General features: G+C 47.0%; 1 protein-coding gene across 2 annotated transcripts; it reads left to right on the forward strand.

Annotated features, from left to right (window-relative positions):
- Nucleotides 1-47: 47 nt before the first annotated feature.
- On the forward strand, nt 48-7,865 carry znf281b (zinc finger protein 281b). Of its 2 annotated transcripts, none has more exons than XM_076034211.1 (7): nt 48-210; nt 1,975-2,499; nt 2,684-2,779; nt 2,907-3,030; nt 3,575-3,658; nt 3,754-3,872; nt 5,192-7,865. In XM_076034211.1, the coding sequence occupies exons 2-7, from the start codon at nt 2,047-2,049 to the stop codon at nt 6,845-6,847; spliced, it is 2,532 nt and encodes an 843-aa protein (XP_075890326.1). In that variant the 5' UTR covers nt 48-210; nt 1,975-2,046; the 3' UTR covers nt 6,848-7,865. The 2 variants fall into 2 exon arrangements, with proteins under 2 accessions (XP_075890326.1, XP_075890325.1); XM_076034210.1 differs by having other exon boundaries at nt 2,907-3,029; nt 3,565-3,658.
- The last annotated feature ends 4,822 nt before the right edge of the window (nt 7,866-12,687 follow it).

Here is a 12,687-nt window from a genome sequence, read left to right on the forward strand (position 1 = left end):
GAAAGCTCGGGGGGACGCCTACCCTCTGCAGGCTGCAGCCTTCGCCTGTCTCTTCTCACGACCCGTCGGGTGCACCCACAATTCCCCGCGCCAAGACAAGATGGAAGGAAGCAGCGTCCGCCGGAGAACAATGTTTTGGCAATAAAACCCCGACGCGGTGATCGCGGATACGTTAAACCCACGCTAGAAACCAGCTGCGGTCATGTGCAGGTAAGTGGCGAGCCTACGGGGCTTCTCTTGGCGGCGAGCGTTGAGACTTTGTCGAGATTTTGAGAGACCGAATCGTCCGTCTCGGCGCAAACGGGGGATGCTATGGGGAGCCACAGCATCATTGTTTCTCTTGCATGGGCCGTAATGCGGGTTTTCAGTCGGAGGAGGGGGGGGGCAGCTAGCAGCTAACCAGCTAGCTCATGGCAGCGTTATTGTTATAAACATAGCTGCCTCTGATCGCCCGTTCCTTACAAACGTGGGTTGTTTATGATCATTTTTAAACACTGCACACATTTCGCCGTTCATGTACCGTTTCGGCAGGCGAACGAGCCGGTAAGCCCGTTTGGCGAGCGGTTGCGGCTACTCTCGGCTAACAATAAGTGGAGCGCGAGCATTGCTCGCAGCCAGACATATTTTATTTCACGATCGTCATCAATGCTCCGAGAATCGGAGAATGAGTAATTGGTGCTGTTGTCCCGACTTTCAAATCACTCCCGATGCTCGATGAAGCACGTTCCAATCTTCGTGGTTGGGGAAAATTGAGTGAATTTGTCGCCCTCGGACATGCTCGTTCAACTATAGGGGGACTCTTTGGAAAAGCAGCATATGTTTCTTTTAATGGCATTTAAATCACGTATCGTCATTTAGCATTAGCTAGCTCGATAGCATCTCTGGCATTAGATAACACGGCGACTGCCGCGTTACATAGATTTTTTTTGGGATCAAATATGGCTCTTTCGTTGAAGCTACGTGTTAAATTCAAGCCATGCAAGTTTTTTGCTCTCTCCCCGTGGCCTTGGTGTATTTTTATTTGCTTCACGCGTATCAAGGCGAGGGCCATCTGGAGAATTGTTTGTATAACGCAGCGTGAAAGAGTGGCTGATTGTGTCCCAGTGTGGCTAGCCGCCGCCGCCTAGCTCACGCACTCGCTCTCACTAGCATGCTAACCAATATGCATCACAAAAGCTCGTCCGCTCTCTGTTGAATTTCGTGTCGCGGAGCCAAATGGTCGACCCGGCCGAGACTAAACAATACATTTTCACTCGGCTCGCTCGTCGGTGCTCGTTTCCAATCACGCCGTCAGCCGACAGCGCTGACTTTGCGACAGAAATGCACCGCTGCGTTTGACCTAAATATCGTCTGCTTTAGGCGAGTCTAGCGAACCGATTAATGTGCCAATATTGCAGCCAACGCACACGGTGTCCGCAGTTATTTGGTGTTTCCTCCTCAGATACGGCAAACAACATGTTTGTAAAGTGTGGGGACAATAGATGATTCCCCCTAATGGGTATGTAGCCGTGGATTTGATATTGGCTGCAATCCAAGTCACATGTAGTGTGCTGCTGGGAAAAAAAGGATAATAAATAAAATAAAAATGCTGCCTTTTCTCCCTTTTAATAACGTTTCACCTTGTTGTTTTTTATCAATCGTTTTTGTTGTGCCACAATTCATTTGTGAGTTGTCTGTGTTAATCTGTCTAAAGTTCATTTTATTTTATATTCAATATACATTTTACGGTTCAGTGTTGTTTATTTTTGTGTATGGACGCTATACCATTTGTATTAACGTAATGTTTGTGAAGTAAGCCTGACCAGTATAACGTAATGCACCAGTATAATTACATTGGATCATTGAGGTTTCATTAAACCTCTATTGGCCCCCAGTCTTTGGTAATAGCATGACAAAAAAAAAACAGGCAATAAAAAAGAAATTCATTTGTGTCTAACAGGACAAGTGAATGGAACTTATTTTCTCTACTTTCAGGACATCGTTCTCCTGCATCCCTCTTTAGATTGCGTCGATCCTCCTTTCCTGCACACAGCCAAAACCAACACCATGAGTATCATCCAGGACAAACTGGGCAATGAGTTTCTGCGCAACGGCGGCATGGACCCCAACTTCACACCAGGCATGCTCATGTTCAGCCACCTGCCGCCCGTCACCAGCTTCACGAGGCTCACCTCCCAGTCGGTCATGGGCGAGCTCCCCCAGGAGATGACCCTGAAGAAAGAGCGCGACTCGCCCCCGGACCTCCAGGGTGGCACCATCAACACGGGCGGCTTCCTTCACAGCATGGGCATCAAGCAGGAGAGGCTAAGCGAGCTGGACTACCGCATGCCCATGTACGGAACAGGCGGAGGAGTAGGGATGAACTGTCTCGGAGGGGGCGCGGGGAAGAGCGACGCCGACATGCCGGACATGTCCTTCAGCAACCACCATCCCAATAATCACCACAACATGCTGTTGCATGACCTCAGCCTCAGTAACGTTCGCCCCCTTGGAGAACCGGTGAGAGGGAGCAGGCAGTGGCCTCTGGGCCTTAGTCTGTCAGCCTTGCTGCGTCTGTCTTGCATGTCGTAGACAGTCTTTCTTTTTTTTTTATCAGTTTATTTATCCAATCTTTGCTCCTGCAGTGGAAATTGCATTTGCCATTTATTAAAGTGCTATACTTGCCTTACCGTTTGTTTTGCAGATGCCTCAAAGACCGGTGAAGGAGCCAAAAGGAAGGAGGCGAAGAGGCGACGGCCAGGGAGGCAAAGCTCGGAGGAAGCGCAGCGATCCGGCAAAGGTTTCTTATTTATCAAGTTCACATCATTTTCAGTTCAGCAAAAAAAAAAAAGAGAGAAAAAAGTCAACCTTTCATATCCTGCTGGAGTTGTTTGTGTTTGGAAAATGATGGAAAATTGTCCTTGCAGGCCATGATGCTGGACGCGGACGGAGCCTGCCTTTCCCCCAGCTCCAAACCACATATCTGTGAGCACTGCAGCGCCGCCTTCCGCAGCTCCTACCACTTGCGCAGACACGTGCTCATACACACAGGTGAGAGAATTTCACTGCTTTCTGTCTTAAGCGTCAACTCTTCCAACTCTTCCAACTCCCTTTGAACTCGTCCTTTGTTTTGTTATCACTGCGCACGTCATGTCCATGTCTAGAAACGAAACCTGCAGCCAGAAATGTAAAAAAGCCTCGTTACTGGGGTTTGGAACATAACCAGGAGCTCGGCGGGGCAATGATCATGCTAATGTGCATTCTGAGCTATCTAAAACATATGACACTGCACCTCCATTACGTTAAGATCACTGTCGAGACTCTGAGCAGCAGAGCCTGGAGTGACTGTGTGATTACTCACGCACACATCCAGTAACACAAGTTGACTCATGCATGTCCGGACGTCCCGGTCGTTTTTTCTGGGAATTAGTTACTTCCTCAAACATGATCTCATATGCCCACATGTTGCAGTTATTACCTGTGCTGTCTGAGTCTGCGGCGGCACGTTAAGAGTAAATGCTGATGTACGAGGCCACGCTGCAACTTAGTCATCAAATAACGTGATGTGCGGATGGACGTATTCTTGATCGCACAGGTGAGAGGCCTTTCCGGTGCAGTCAATGCAACATGAGCTTCATCCAGAAGTATCTGCTGCAGCGGCACGAGAAGATCCACAGTGGTGAGTATCGGCACTCGGGACAGTTGACACAGGAACGTTGACCTGCAGAAGCCTCAACATTTTCATCCCTTTTTTTTTTTTCTTGTCTAACGTAGGAGAGAAGCCTTTTAGCTGTGACCAGTGCAACATGCGGTTCATCCAGAAGTACCACATGGAGCGGCACAAAAGAACGCACAGCGGCGAGAAGCCGTACCGCTGTGACACTTGCCAACAAGTAGGCTGAGTGTTCACTCTAGACCCATATATTGTTTGGTTGTTTGTCTGATTTATACCTGAAGGGAAGGAGCATTCTCATCTACAGACACTCCTGCACATTTCACATTTTCTGCTCTTTGTTTTTTTTTATTTCTTGCAACATATATCAGACAAAATTACAATGTGTGTGCGAGTGTGTAGTGATTACAATTATAGTCATATTTCTATTATGATCACGATTTAACCATGATACCATTGTAATAGTGGTTATTATAATGATTGGGCTTGAAGCAGCAAGAATGGTCATTTCGGTGAGAGCCTAAATTACGGTGGCCGACAAGGGCCAAACGCAATGCAACTGCACAATGCGCCGTAGTTAGCGAAAACAGCTGCGAGCACGGAAACGATGCAAAGTCACAAAAGACACAGGCACATAAAGAGGATCGTGGTGCAAATGCAAAAAATGCACTGCAGGACATAAAAACATTTACTTAATCAATAAATGCGCTGTAAACAGAGAAGCGATGCACAACACAACCGATGCAAACCAAGAAAACGCAACGAAAAAACGCTGCATGAACGACTCCCTACAACGGAAATAGAGTTGCCACGCGTTCCATTTTTCCCAGAATTGTTCCCTTTTCTCACCACCTGTCCCGGGAAAAATAAAATCTCTGCCGGGACACAAGTTGTCCTGTTTTTTAGGGAAAATGACAAAACCTCATTCGATCTCCGTCTGGTCGAGATAGGGTTGCCAACCCTCCCGGAAAATACGCGATTGTCCCATATTTGCCAACCAAAACACCTGTCCTGTAATGAACTGATGCGGGACGCACTTTGTCCCGTATATTTCGGGAACGTCCCCGCCGACCATAAAATAACGGGGACCCCCTCCTCCTCTTTTTCGTTTGCGCGTGTTCTCTTGGTTTGCATCGGTTGTGTTGTGCATCGCTTCTCTGTTTACAGCGCATTCATTGATTAAGTAAATGTTTTTATGTCCTGCAGCGTGTTTTTTGTGTTTGCACCACGATCCTCTTTTTGTACCTTTTTTTTAACTTGTATTTGTGTTTGTGACTTTGCATCGTTTCCGCGCTCGCAGCTGTTTTCGCTAACTGCGGCGCATTGTGCAGTTGCATTGTGTTTGGCCCTTGTCGGCCACCGCACTAAATAGTAACGTTAACATTGATGCTTCCAACTTATAATAATAATAATAATGGTTATGCTCATAATATTAACAGCAAAGGAAGGTGAATGTTGGCGGGAGATTCCTTGTGAAAATTTATCTGATCCAACCCTCCTGACATCTACTCACCCCTCGTTTCTTCTTCCTCCACTCAGTTTTTCTCAAGAACAGACCGGTTACTGAAGCACAAGCGGACATGCGGCGAAGCCATAAAGAAGGGCCTGGACCCGAGCATGCTGGAGCTCAGCGAGGCCGAGCTCGGCCATGGCAGCTATTCACTCACTCAGGGAAACTCCACCACCTCCGGACGGAAGAGGGCCAAGTCCAAAAATGGCGAGGGCGGCGAGCGCAAGAGGAAGAAGAACGCAGCGGCGGCAGCGGCCTCCTCCGGGGACATGGCCCGCGACCTGGGCCTCCAGGACTTCAGCATGGAGCACCCCAGCGGCCCGGGCGCCGTCATGCAGGGCCGCACTCCCAAACTCACCTTCAAGAAAGGCGGCAGGAAGGGGATGGACAAGGGTCTCCTCTCCCTGGACGGACAGAAGCAGCTGGGCCAGAAGCCCGGCGCCATGGGTCACGTGGAGGCCTCGGGCCTAGACGGGCTGAGCCTCCTGCAGGGCGCCGGGGCCAACAAGCCGGGGCCGACCACCAGCAGCAACTACGACGACGCCATGCAGTTTGTGAAAAAGCGGCGCTACCTCCACGCGGTCAACAACGACTACGGCGGCGGGCCGCTGCACATGGCGCCCCAGGGCAACGGCGTGATCCAGGGCGGCCTGGGCCCCGAGCCCACCCTGGCCCTGCTGGACTCCTCGCCCCTGGAGCTCAAGCACGACAAGTCGGGCATCCCCGACGAGGTCCTGCAGAGCCTGCTGGACCACTACAGCCACAAGCCGGAGGGGGCGCACCACCACGACGTGACCTTCGACCTGCCGGACCACCCGCACCACGTGGACCTGCAGCCCGCCGCCCCCGTCACGCCCGAGCTGGAGGACGAGGTGGGCGGCGGCGGCGACAAGACGGCGGTGATGAGCGAGTACTCCAAGTTCCTGCTGCAGGCCCTGGAGCGCACCAGCCACAGCGGACCCTTCCCCAGCCTGGGCGCCGCCGGACCCTTCCCGCTCCTGTCCAGCAGCTCCAGTCCCACCGGCCCGCTCTTCTCCGACAAACACATGTACGCGTCGTCGCCGCTGGACTGCGGCTACCCGCCGGCCGTCTCCTCGCCGCTGCCCATCGCCACCGCCGCCACCTCGTCCACCTCCTCCGCCTCGTCTTCCAACAAGTCCCACTACGGCCTGCTGGTGGGCTCACCCTCGCAGGCGGGCTACCACCTGGGCCTGGAGTCGGCCGGCCACCAGCAGCTGACGCCGTCGCAGGAGCTGACGGAGCAGCTGGAGAAGCAGCACTCGCCCGGCACCTTCAGCCTCCCTCCCCCCCAGGACCTGGCGGCCTCGGCGGAGGGCTCCGAGGGGCAGCAGGCCAAGGCCGGAGGGTCCGGGAGGAACGGGGGTGCGGCGGCCGCGGCGTCGACCAATGGCGGCGCCGCTGCCTCCACCTACCCCAACCTGTCGCCGCTCAACCCCCCGAAGGAGACGACGTACCAGATCGAGAACTTCGCGCAGGCCTTCGGCTCCCAGTTCAAGTCCGGCCGGCGGACCCCTCTGAGCTACAGCAACGACACCGGGCCGGAGGTGGACCACCGGATACAGACTCCAGTGTCAGAATTCTCAGGGTATACCAGCTTGTTAGCTGACGTCAGCGAGCCAGTAAGTACAGGATCGAAAACCCCGACAAGCCAAAGTTTCAGATAAGGGTCAAACGAGGTGCATCCTGTTGGGGGGCCGTTTCGTTGCTGTCCGTATGGCCCCCCCCACCCCCACCCCCACCCCCGCCCTACCACCCACCCATACCCCCTCACCATCCCACCCACCTAATTTTATTCTTGTAGCAACGTTGTTTGTTGTTTTTTAACACTGCCATTAAATGTTAATACAGAATGACCAGGGAGGGTCTTACATGGCCTCAAATGCAATTTTTTAAGAACTATTCTCATTTTTATTATGTATTTAGTCGCTCAACTTCTGTTTAAGAGTAGTGAGTTTTTGATATGAACGTACCGTAGGTTTAAATGTAATTTAAAACATTTAGAGGGTAGCTATAAACTTGCTTGTTTTTTTTTCTTTTCTTTTTTTCTTGTGTTTTACCAATCATCATACCATTGTAAAGTAATAATGTTGATAATTTCAATAATAATAATGACACTTGTGGCAGGGAAAGGCCCAGAATTCAAATGGCAAAAAAATATATATTGTCTGTTACAAGAAACGTATTAACTCAGGAAAATAGGCAAAATTGTTTAATAATACTTTGTATTAAGAGATGCAATTAGCACAGTTTTTACCGGTGTACTTTGAATCTGCAAAGCTTTGACTTTTTTTTTTTTTTTTTTTTTTTTTTTTTAAGCTTGTCAGGACAACAACAACAAAAAAAATGACAGAATGTGATCATGTTTGGTTTCTACTGCGCTGCAGCTTCGTTTGAAGCTTTTGGTACTGTTGGGTCAATGCGGAGACGTCCACATTTCTTAGGGGAGCCGCAGGTGGGTCGCGGCAGGGGTCTCCGTCGCTGCTACCCACCTAGCCCCACCCCCCTCTCAAACGTGGTCACCGCTGGCCCAGCAGAACCAAACAGGCAAAGCTCCGCGTGTCACTGTTACAGCTGTCTTAAAATGCAACGGACTTCAGATCCGCAGTTGTTACTATGATGTGTTATGATTCTTTTGTTTGTTTTATCGCACTGTTGCTGGAAGTGTTTTTTTTTTGTTTTTTTTAAACGGAAACCACAACTTTTCTACTTCACTCCTTGCTGTTCGTTTCTCGTGTCAGTGGAATCAAACATGCACTTTTAAAACAAAACATCGCCGGAAGCAGCAACCCAGTCAATTTGCATAAGTGAGAAGTGATTATTGTGCTATTGCTTAATATTTTACGAGGAGAAAACTGTGAACGGGATTAGGGAGGGAGGGAGGGAGGGAGAGGGAGGGGTGGGGGGGGGTGCGTGATGAAATGGGATGGTTTGGATATTAAATGGGGTACATTAGGGTTTTAATAGGCATGACCATAGGCATCTGTATTTGGTTGCTTTTTCTCTCGGGAGAAGAGAGTGGGAGTTTTTAAAGAATTTGTTTTTTTACATTTCTTACGGTTTGTCGGGTGACATTGTAAAAAGCTGATTTGCCATAATTTTGTTTGACAATATTTTAGAGTACCTCTGTGTATTTAAGTGTTTTGAGCGACAGGCTGACATGCTGGAACCTTTTCTATCTTTTCGCCCCCTCTGGACACCATGCAGGACCCCCAACCCTTTAATTTATTCTCTACCCGCCGCAGCAGAGCCACGTAGCAAACAGGGTTCTGTTTGGTTTTCAGCATTTCATGACCGGACCTACGCCTTCCCTCTCCCCCTTTTTTTTTTTTCTTCCCCAATCCCACTTTCTTGAATGGCAAGAAACTGCTTCAGAAGTACGGAGTAGGAATCAGAATAGGTGAAGTTGAACACGCGCCCTCCCCGAAATAATGCAGCCCTGCACTCGCAAGAATAAACAATGGCCTTCTTTGTCTTCCGTGGCTAAAGCCATCCTATCCTGGCAGCCAGGGTTGATATTTAATTCAGTTGATTTCCTGTGAGCCCCCCAACCCCAAAAAAACATATGCCCCCTTACCTATTTCCTACGTCTGTGAACTCCACAGCTACGAGACTTTGAAGCTGCTCAGATCACAGGGAACAAAGACTGACTTTACCAGCCACCTCGCTCCAAACACACACTATGCTTTTAAAGGGGAGACGGAGAAGGAGGAAAAATAAAATAAAACAAGTGGGTGACAAATGGAGGGGGGGAAAAAAGACAATAAGATTGACCTAAATATACCTCATATCACTAAAGCGCAAGAAAGCAGGGACACGCGTTTCATGTATGTAGTGGAAATATTTGTAGTATAGCTTCGACATAATGTATAATCATTTAACACTGCCTGTGTTTACAATTCTAGAGCAAGTGACTCGTCAAAATGCAAATGTATTATTTCGCTCTTCTTTTTATTGTTCTGTACAAACAAGGTAAAACGAAAAAACAAAACATTCACGCCAAGCAGTGTTGCATTCTAGATGCCTCATAGAACATTTAATTTTCTCATGTTCTATCCCTTATTTTTGTTACTTGCCATAACGTGTTTTGATATGATCTCTAGAAGGATATTGTTTACAAAAAAAAATGTACAAAAACACTAAAAATGTGTGTTCTCAATTTTGAGTTCTCCAGTATGCATGATAAAGACTTTTTTTTTTTCTATGGCTTTTTTTCTTCCCGACTGTCGCCTCAATACCAAATTTTGTAGCAGAAGCCTCCCCGTTCCTTTGTCTTATTTGTTCTAGACCCCTTGTGATATGATTTCCCAGGCTGTACCTGTTATTGAGATGATGAACGGATTAGAGAAGCCAATAAAAACTTTTTGTTACAAAAAAAAGGCATTCTTTACGATTGTCCTCTCTCGCGCGTCGCGTTTCGTATTTCAAAGACTTCGTATACTGTCAAGATTCAATTTACTGCTGAACACGCTAGCGTCTTTACTGCCTTTGCCTGCACAGCTCCTCACAACTCCTCCCTGGTTATGGACCCCCCACCACCACCACCACCACCACCACGTGTGACATCGCAATCACACCTTGTCTTCATCCCAAATCAGCAATTTTAGGCATCAGTTTTAGCTGAAAGCAGCAAACGGGGCTAAATGTACGGAAGAGGATTAGGGCCTCAAGAAAAGAAAAAAATTAAGATTTTTTTCCCCAAGTTTCCAATTCGAGAATACAGTTGACATTTTGAGATTAAACTAAAAATTTCAAAAATAAAATTGACATGAGACAAATTTTCATGAATAAAATAGACATTTTGAATCTAATGTCAATGTGAAAGAAGTCCAAATGTTGAGAATAAAGTCGAAAGGCTCTGTGCGCAAGTCTGGTGGAGTACTTCAGTTATTGCCAGTTTCCTGATTACTGTCGGTGAACCTTGTGAGATACACGTGTTTTTGGCTGTTTACTTTTAACTTGGTAACTGCGTTGATCCACCATTCATCCAGTCTACTCACTGTTTTTTTTTTCTAACATTGACTTTATTCACAAAATTTTCACTTTATTCACAAAACTTTCTTTTTTTTACGTCTACTTTATTCACGAAAACTTGTCTGTTTTATGTCGACATTTTCCACGAAATTCTGACTATTCACAAAATTTCAACTTAAAACTCAAAATGAAAACTTATATTTAAAAAAAATCTCCTTGCGTTCATATTTTTTTTTTCTTCTTGTGGCCCTGATCCTCGTTTGTACTAAATGTGCTGTTTTCTGGACAAGTGCCTAGTTTTTGTGGACAATTGTTTCTGCACGGCCATGGCAGCTCTAGAGATTAGACGGTGTGGACAGTGTTGGGCCTTTCCATGCAGTCAACAGCAGGAACTAACCCCAAGATTGGCTAAGATGTGTGTGTGTGTGTGTTGTTTTCAGTTGAAGACATGTTCTGCCTCTGGTCTGTTATCTTCAGGAGTTGCCCTAAGCGGAATACTTCAGTTAGTTAAATTAAATTAACCCTTTAAGCGCCAGAATTCTACTCAATAAATAAATAAATACTCAATTTTGATATCAAGATTTCAAAAGGCTGTGACTTCAAATTTGTTGGAGATAAAGCCATACTGTAATTGCGGAAAAAAAAATCTTCAGTATGACCCAAACTTTGTGAAAGGAGTACCTTTTTCTTTTTTAGTTGTTTGTTTGTTTTTGTATTATGTCAGATGTCAGGGGTCTGTATGTCAGATCCCTGTCTCCACAATACCCCACAGGCTCATCAAAAAAATGTTTTATCCACTTTTGATAATTTTCCACACACAGTATCTCACTCAAACAGACTCAGCCATCATCACTGTAATTTCCAGGGGGGACCGCGAACATCCCTGCTGCCTCCACCGGCACTGGCTGGGCGTTTCCTCCCACAGCTTCTACCACGTTGATCACTACCACCGCCATTTTTTTCACTTACGCGCCCTCCGTCACCATTAGCGGTGTTTGAGCACTACTGCCCCCCACCCCACCCCCCAGCACGTCCCCTCATCATCATTCGCGATTATTCCCACCCCGGCCACGCTGAGGCGAAGCATATGCTGCTTGGTGAGCAGCATATGCCGCTGCGTAAAGACATCATCGTCAGAGTGCGAATATTCCTCTTTGGACTCTGAGTCAGCCATTACTTGACGAAGTACTTAATCATCAATGTACAAACCTCTCCGGCGATGTATTCTCGGCAAAATTCTCTCTCTCTCTCTCTCTCTCTCTCTCTCTCTCTCTCTCTCTCTCTCTCTCTCTCTCTCTCTCTCTCTCTCGCTCCCACTACAACCACTTCCTCGTCTCCTCGACTGAGGCGGGCTTTCTTTCTTTTTATGCTCCAAAATCTGAATATAAACACCCCGACAAATGCTACTCATATTGAAGCCACAGGTATCTGCCTTCGCCTGGTGTAAAGTGGGAACTACTTTTAGTACCATATTGGCCTGTTTAATTCCGTAATGACGCTTGTCGCAATTTTGCGACCATGGCGCCTAAAGGCAAAGGGTTAAGTTAATTTCAGTACATTACTGACATGCTAAAATGAGTGAAGTTCTTGTCACTGATGTGAGCGCTGTCTCCTACAGGCCAGGCTAAAATCTAGAAAGAAAAGAAAAGAAAAGCAATCATATTCTCATTGAATGCTTTTTAATGAATTTCGCAGATGGAATGTTTTGAAATTAACCGATATGTTTTGTTTTGTTTTTACAGTGCGATTCACAATTTTTGTTTATTTCTTCTCCTGGTTCTTTATTATCTCCTTCAACCACTGGTTCCAGGGGGCGCTACTGTCACGCCAAAGCCACGCGGGCCGGACAGGGAGAAGCTACTACCCACAGGTGGGAAGGAGGCACACTTAGCAATTTTTGCGGCTGTGACTTTAAATTTTCTTTTGGTCCCCTTCCTAAACAGATTATGAATAGTGGGGTCCTCCAGTGATACAAAAGACAAGGAACTTATTGATTTCAGCATGCTGGCCATCAATCAAAGAATCCAGACGACATCGAGTGAAGTCAACTTAAAGAAAGAGCTTGCTGCCAGAAGGTGGCGCCCTTTCGCAGACATTGAATCTGGAAACTCGAAACACTGCGAATACCCCAAGAGGCGCAAACCTCATTCCGAATCATCAAAAATCACAAGGGAGTTGTTTAGTGCACCGTCTTGCCAGATAAACAATTCTTAAACTCTGACTACGGTTGTTTACATTTTGAATGTCACTGAGCACACCCAAGTATGACATAATAATAATAATAATCGTCGTCCAAGGAGCTCTATAAAGGTTTTAGGGCTGAACTGAGTGTAATGAGTGTTGCTTAAATGACAAAATTCATTCTTTTTAATTGGACAAAAGGAGGGCGCTCATAAAATTTTACACAGTATACCAATTTAACTGCCGTTAGGTAAATGCTTTTTTGCTTATGTGTGTTTTACATTTTATCCTCCCATTTTTGATGAGCAATGTCATCGGCCTTCAAAACAAAATGTTCTTCATTCTTGAAAAA

The sequence above is a fragment of the Nelusetta ayraudi genome, unplaced genomic scaffold (genome assembly GCF_046127955.1).
Source record: "Nelusetta ayraudi isolate G7.1 ecotype Tasmania unplaced genomic scaffold, CSIRO-AGI_Nayr_v1 ptg000042l, whole genome shotgun sequence".
Taxonomy (NCBI): Eukaryota; Metazoa; Chordata; class Actinopteri; order Tetraodontiformes; family Monacanthidae; genus Nelusetta; species Nelusetta ayraudi.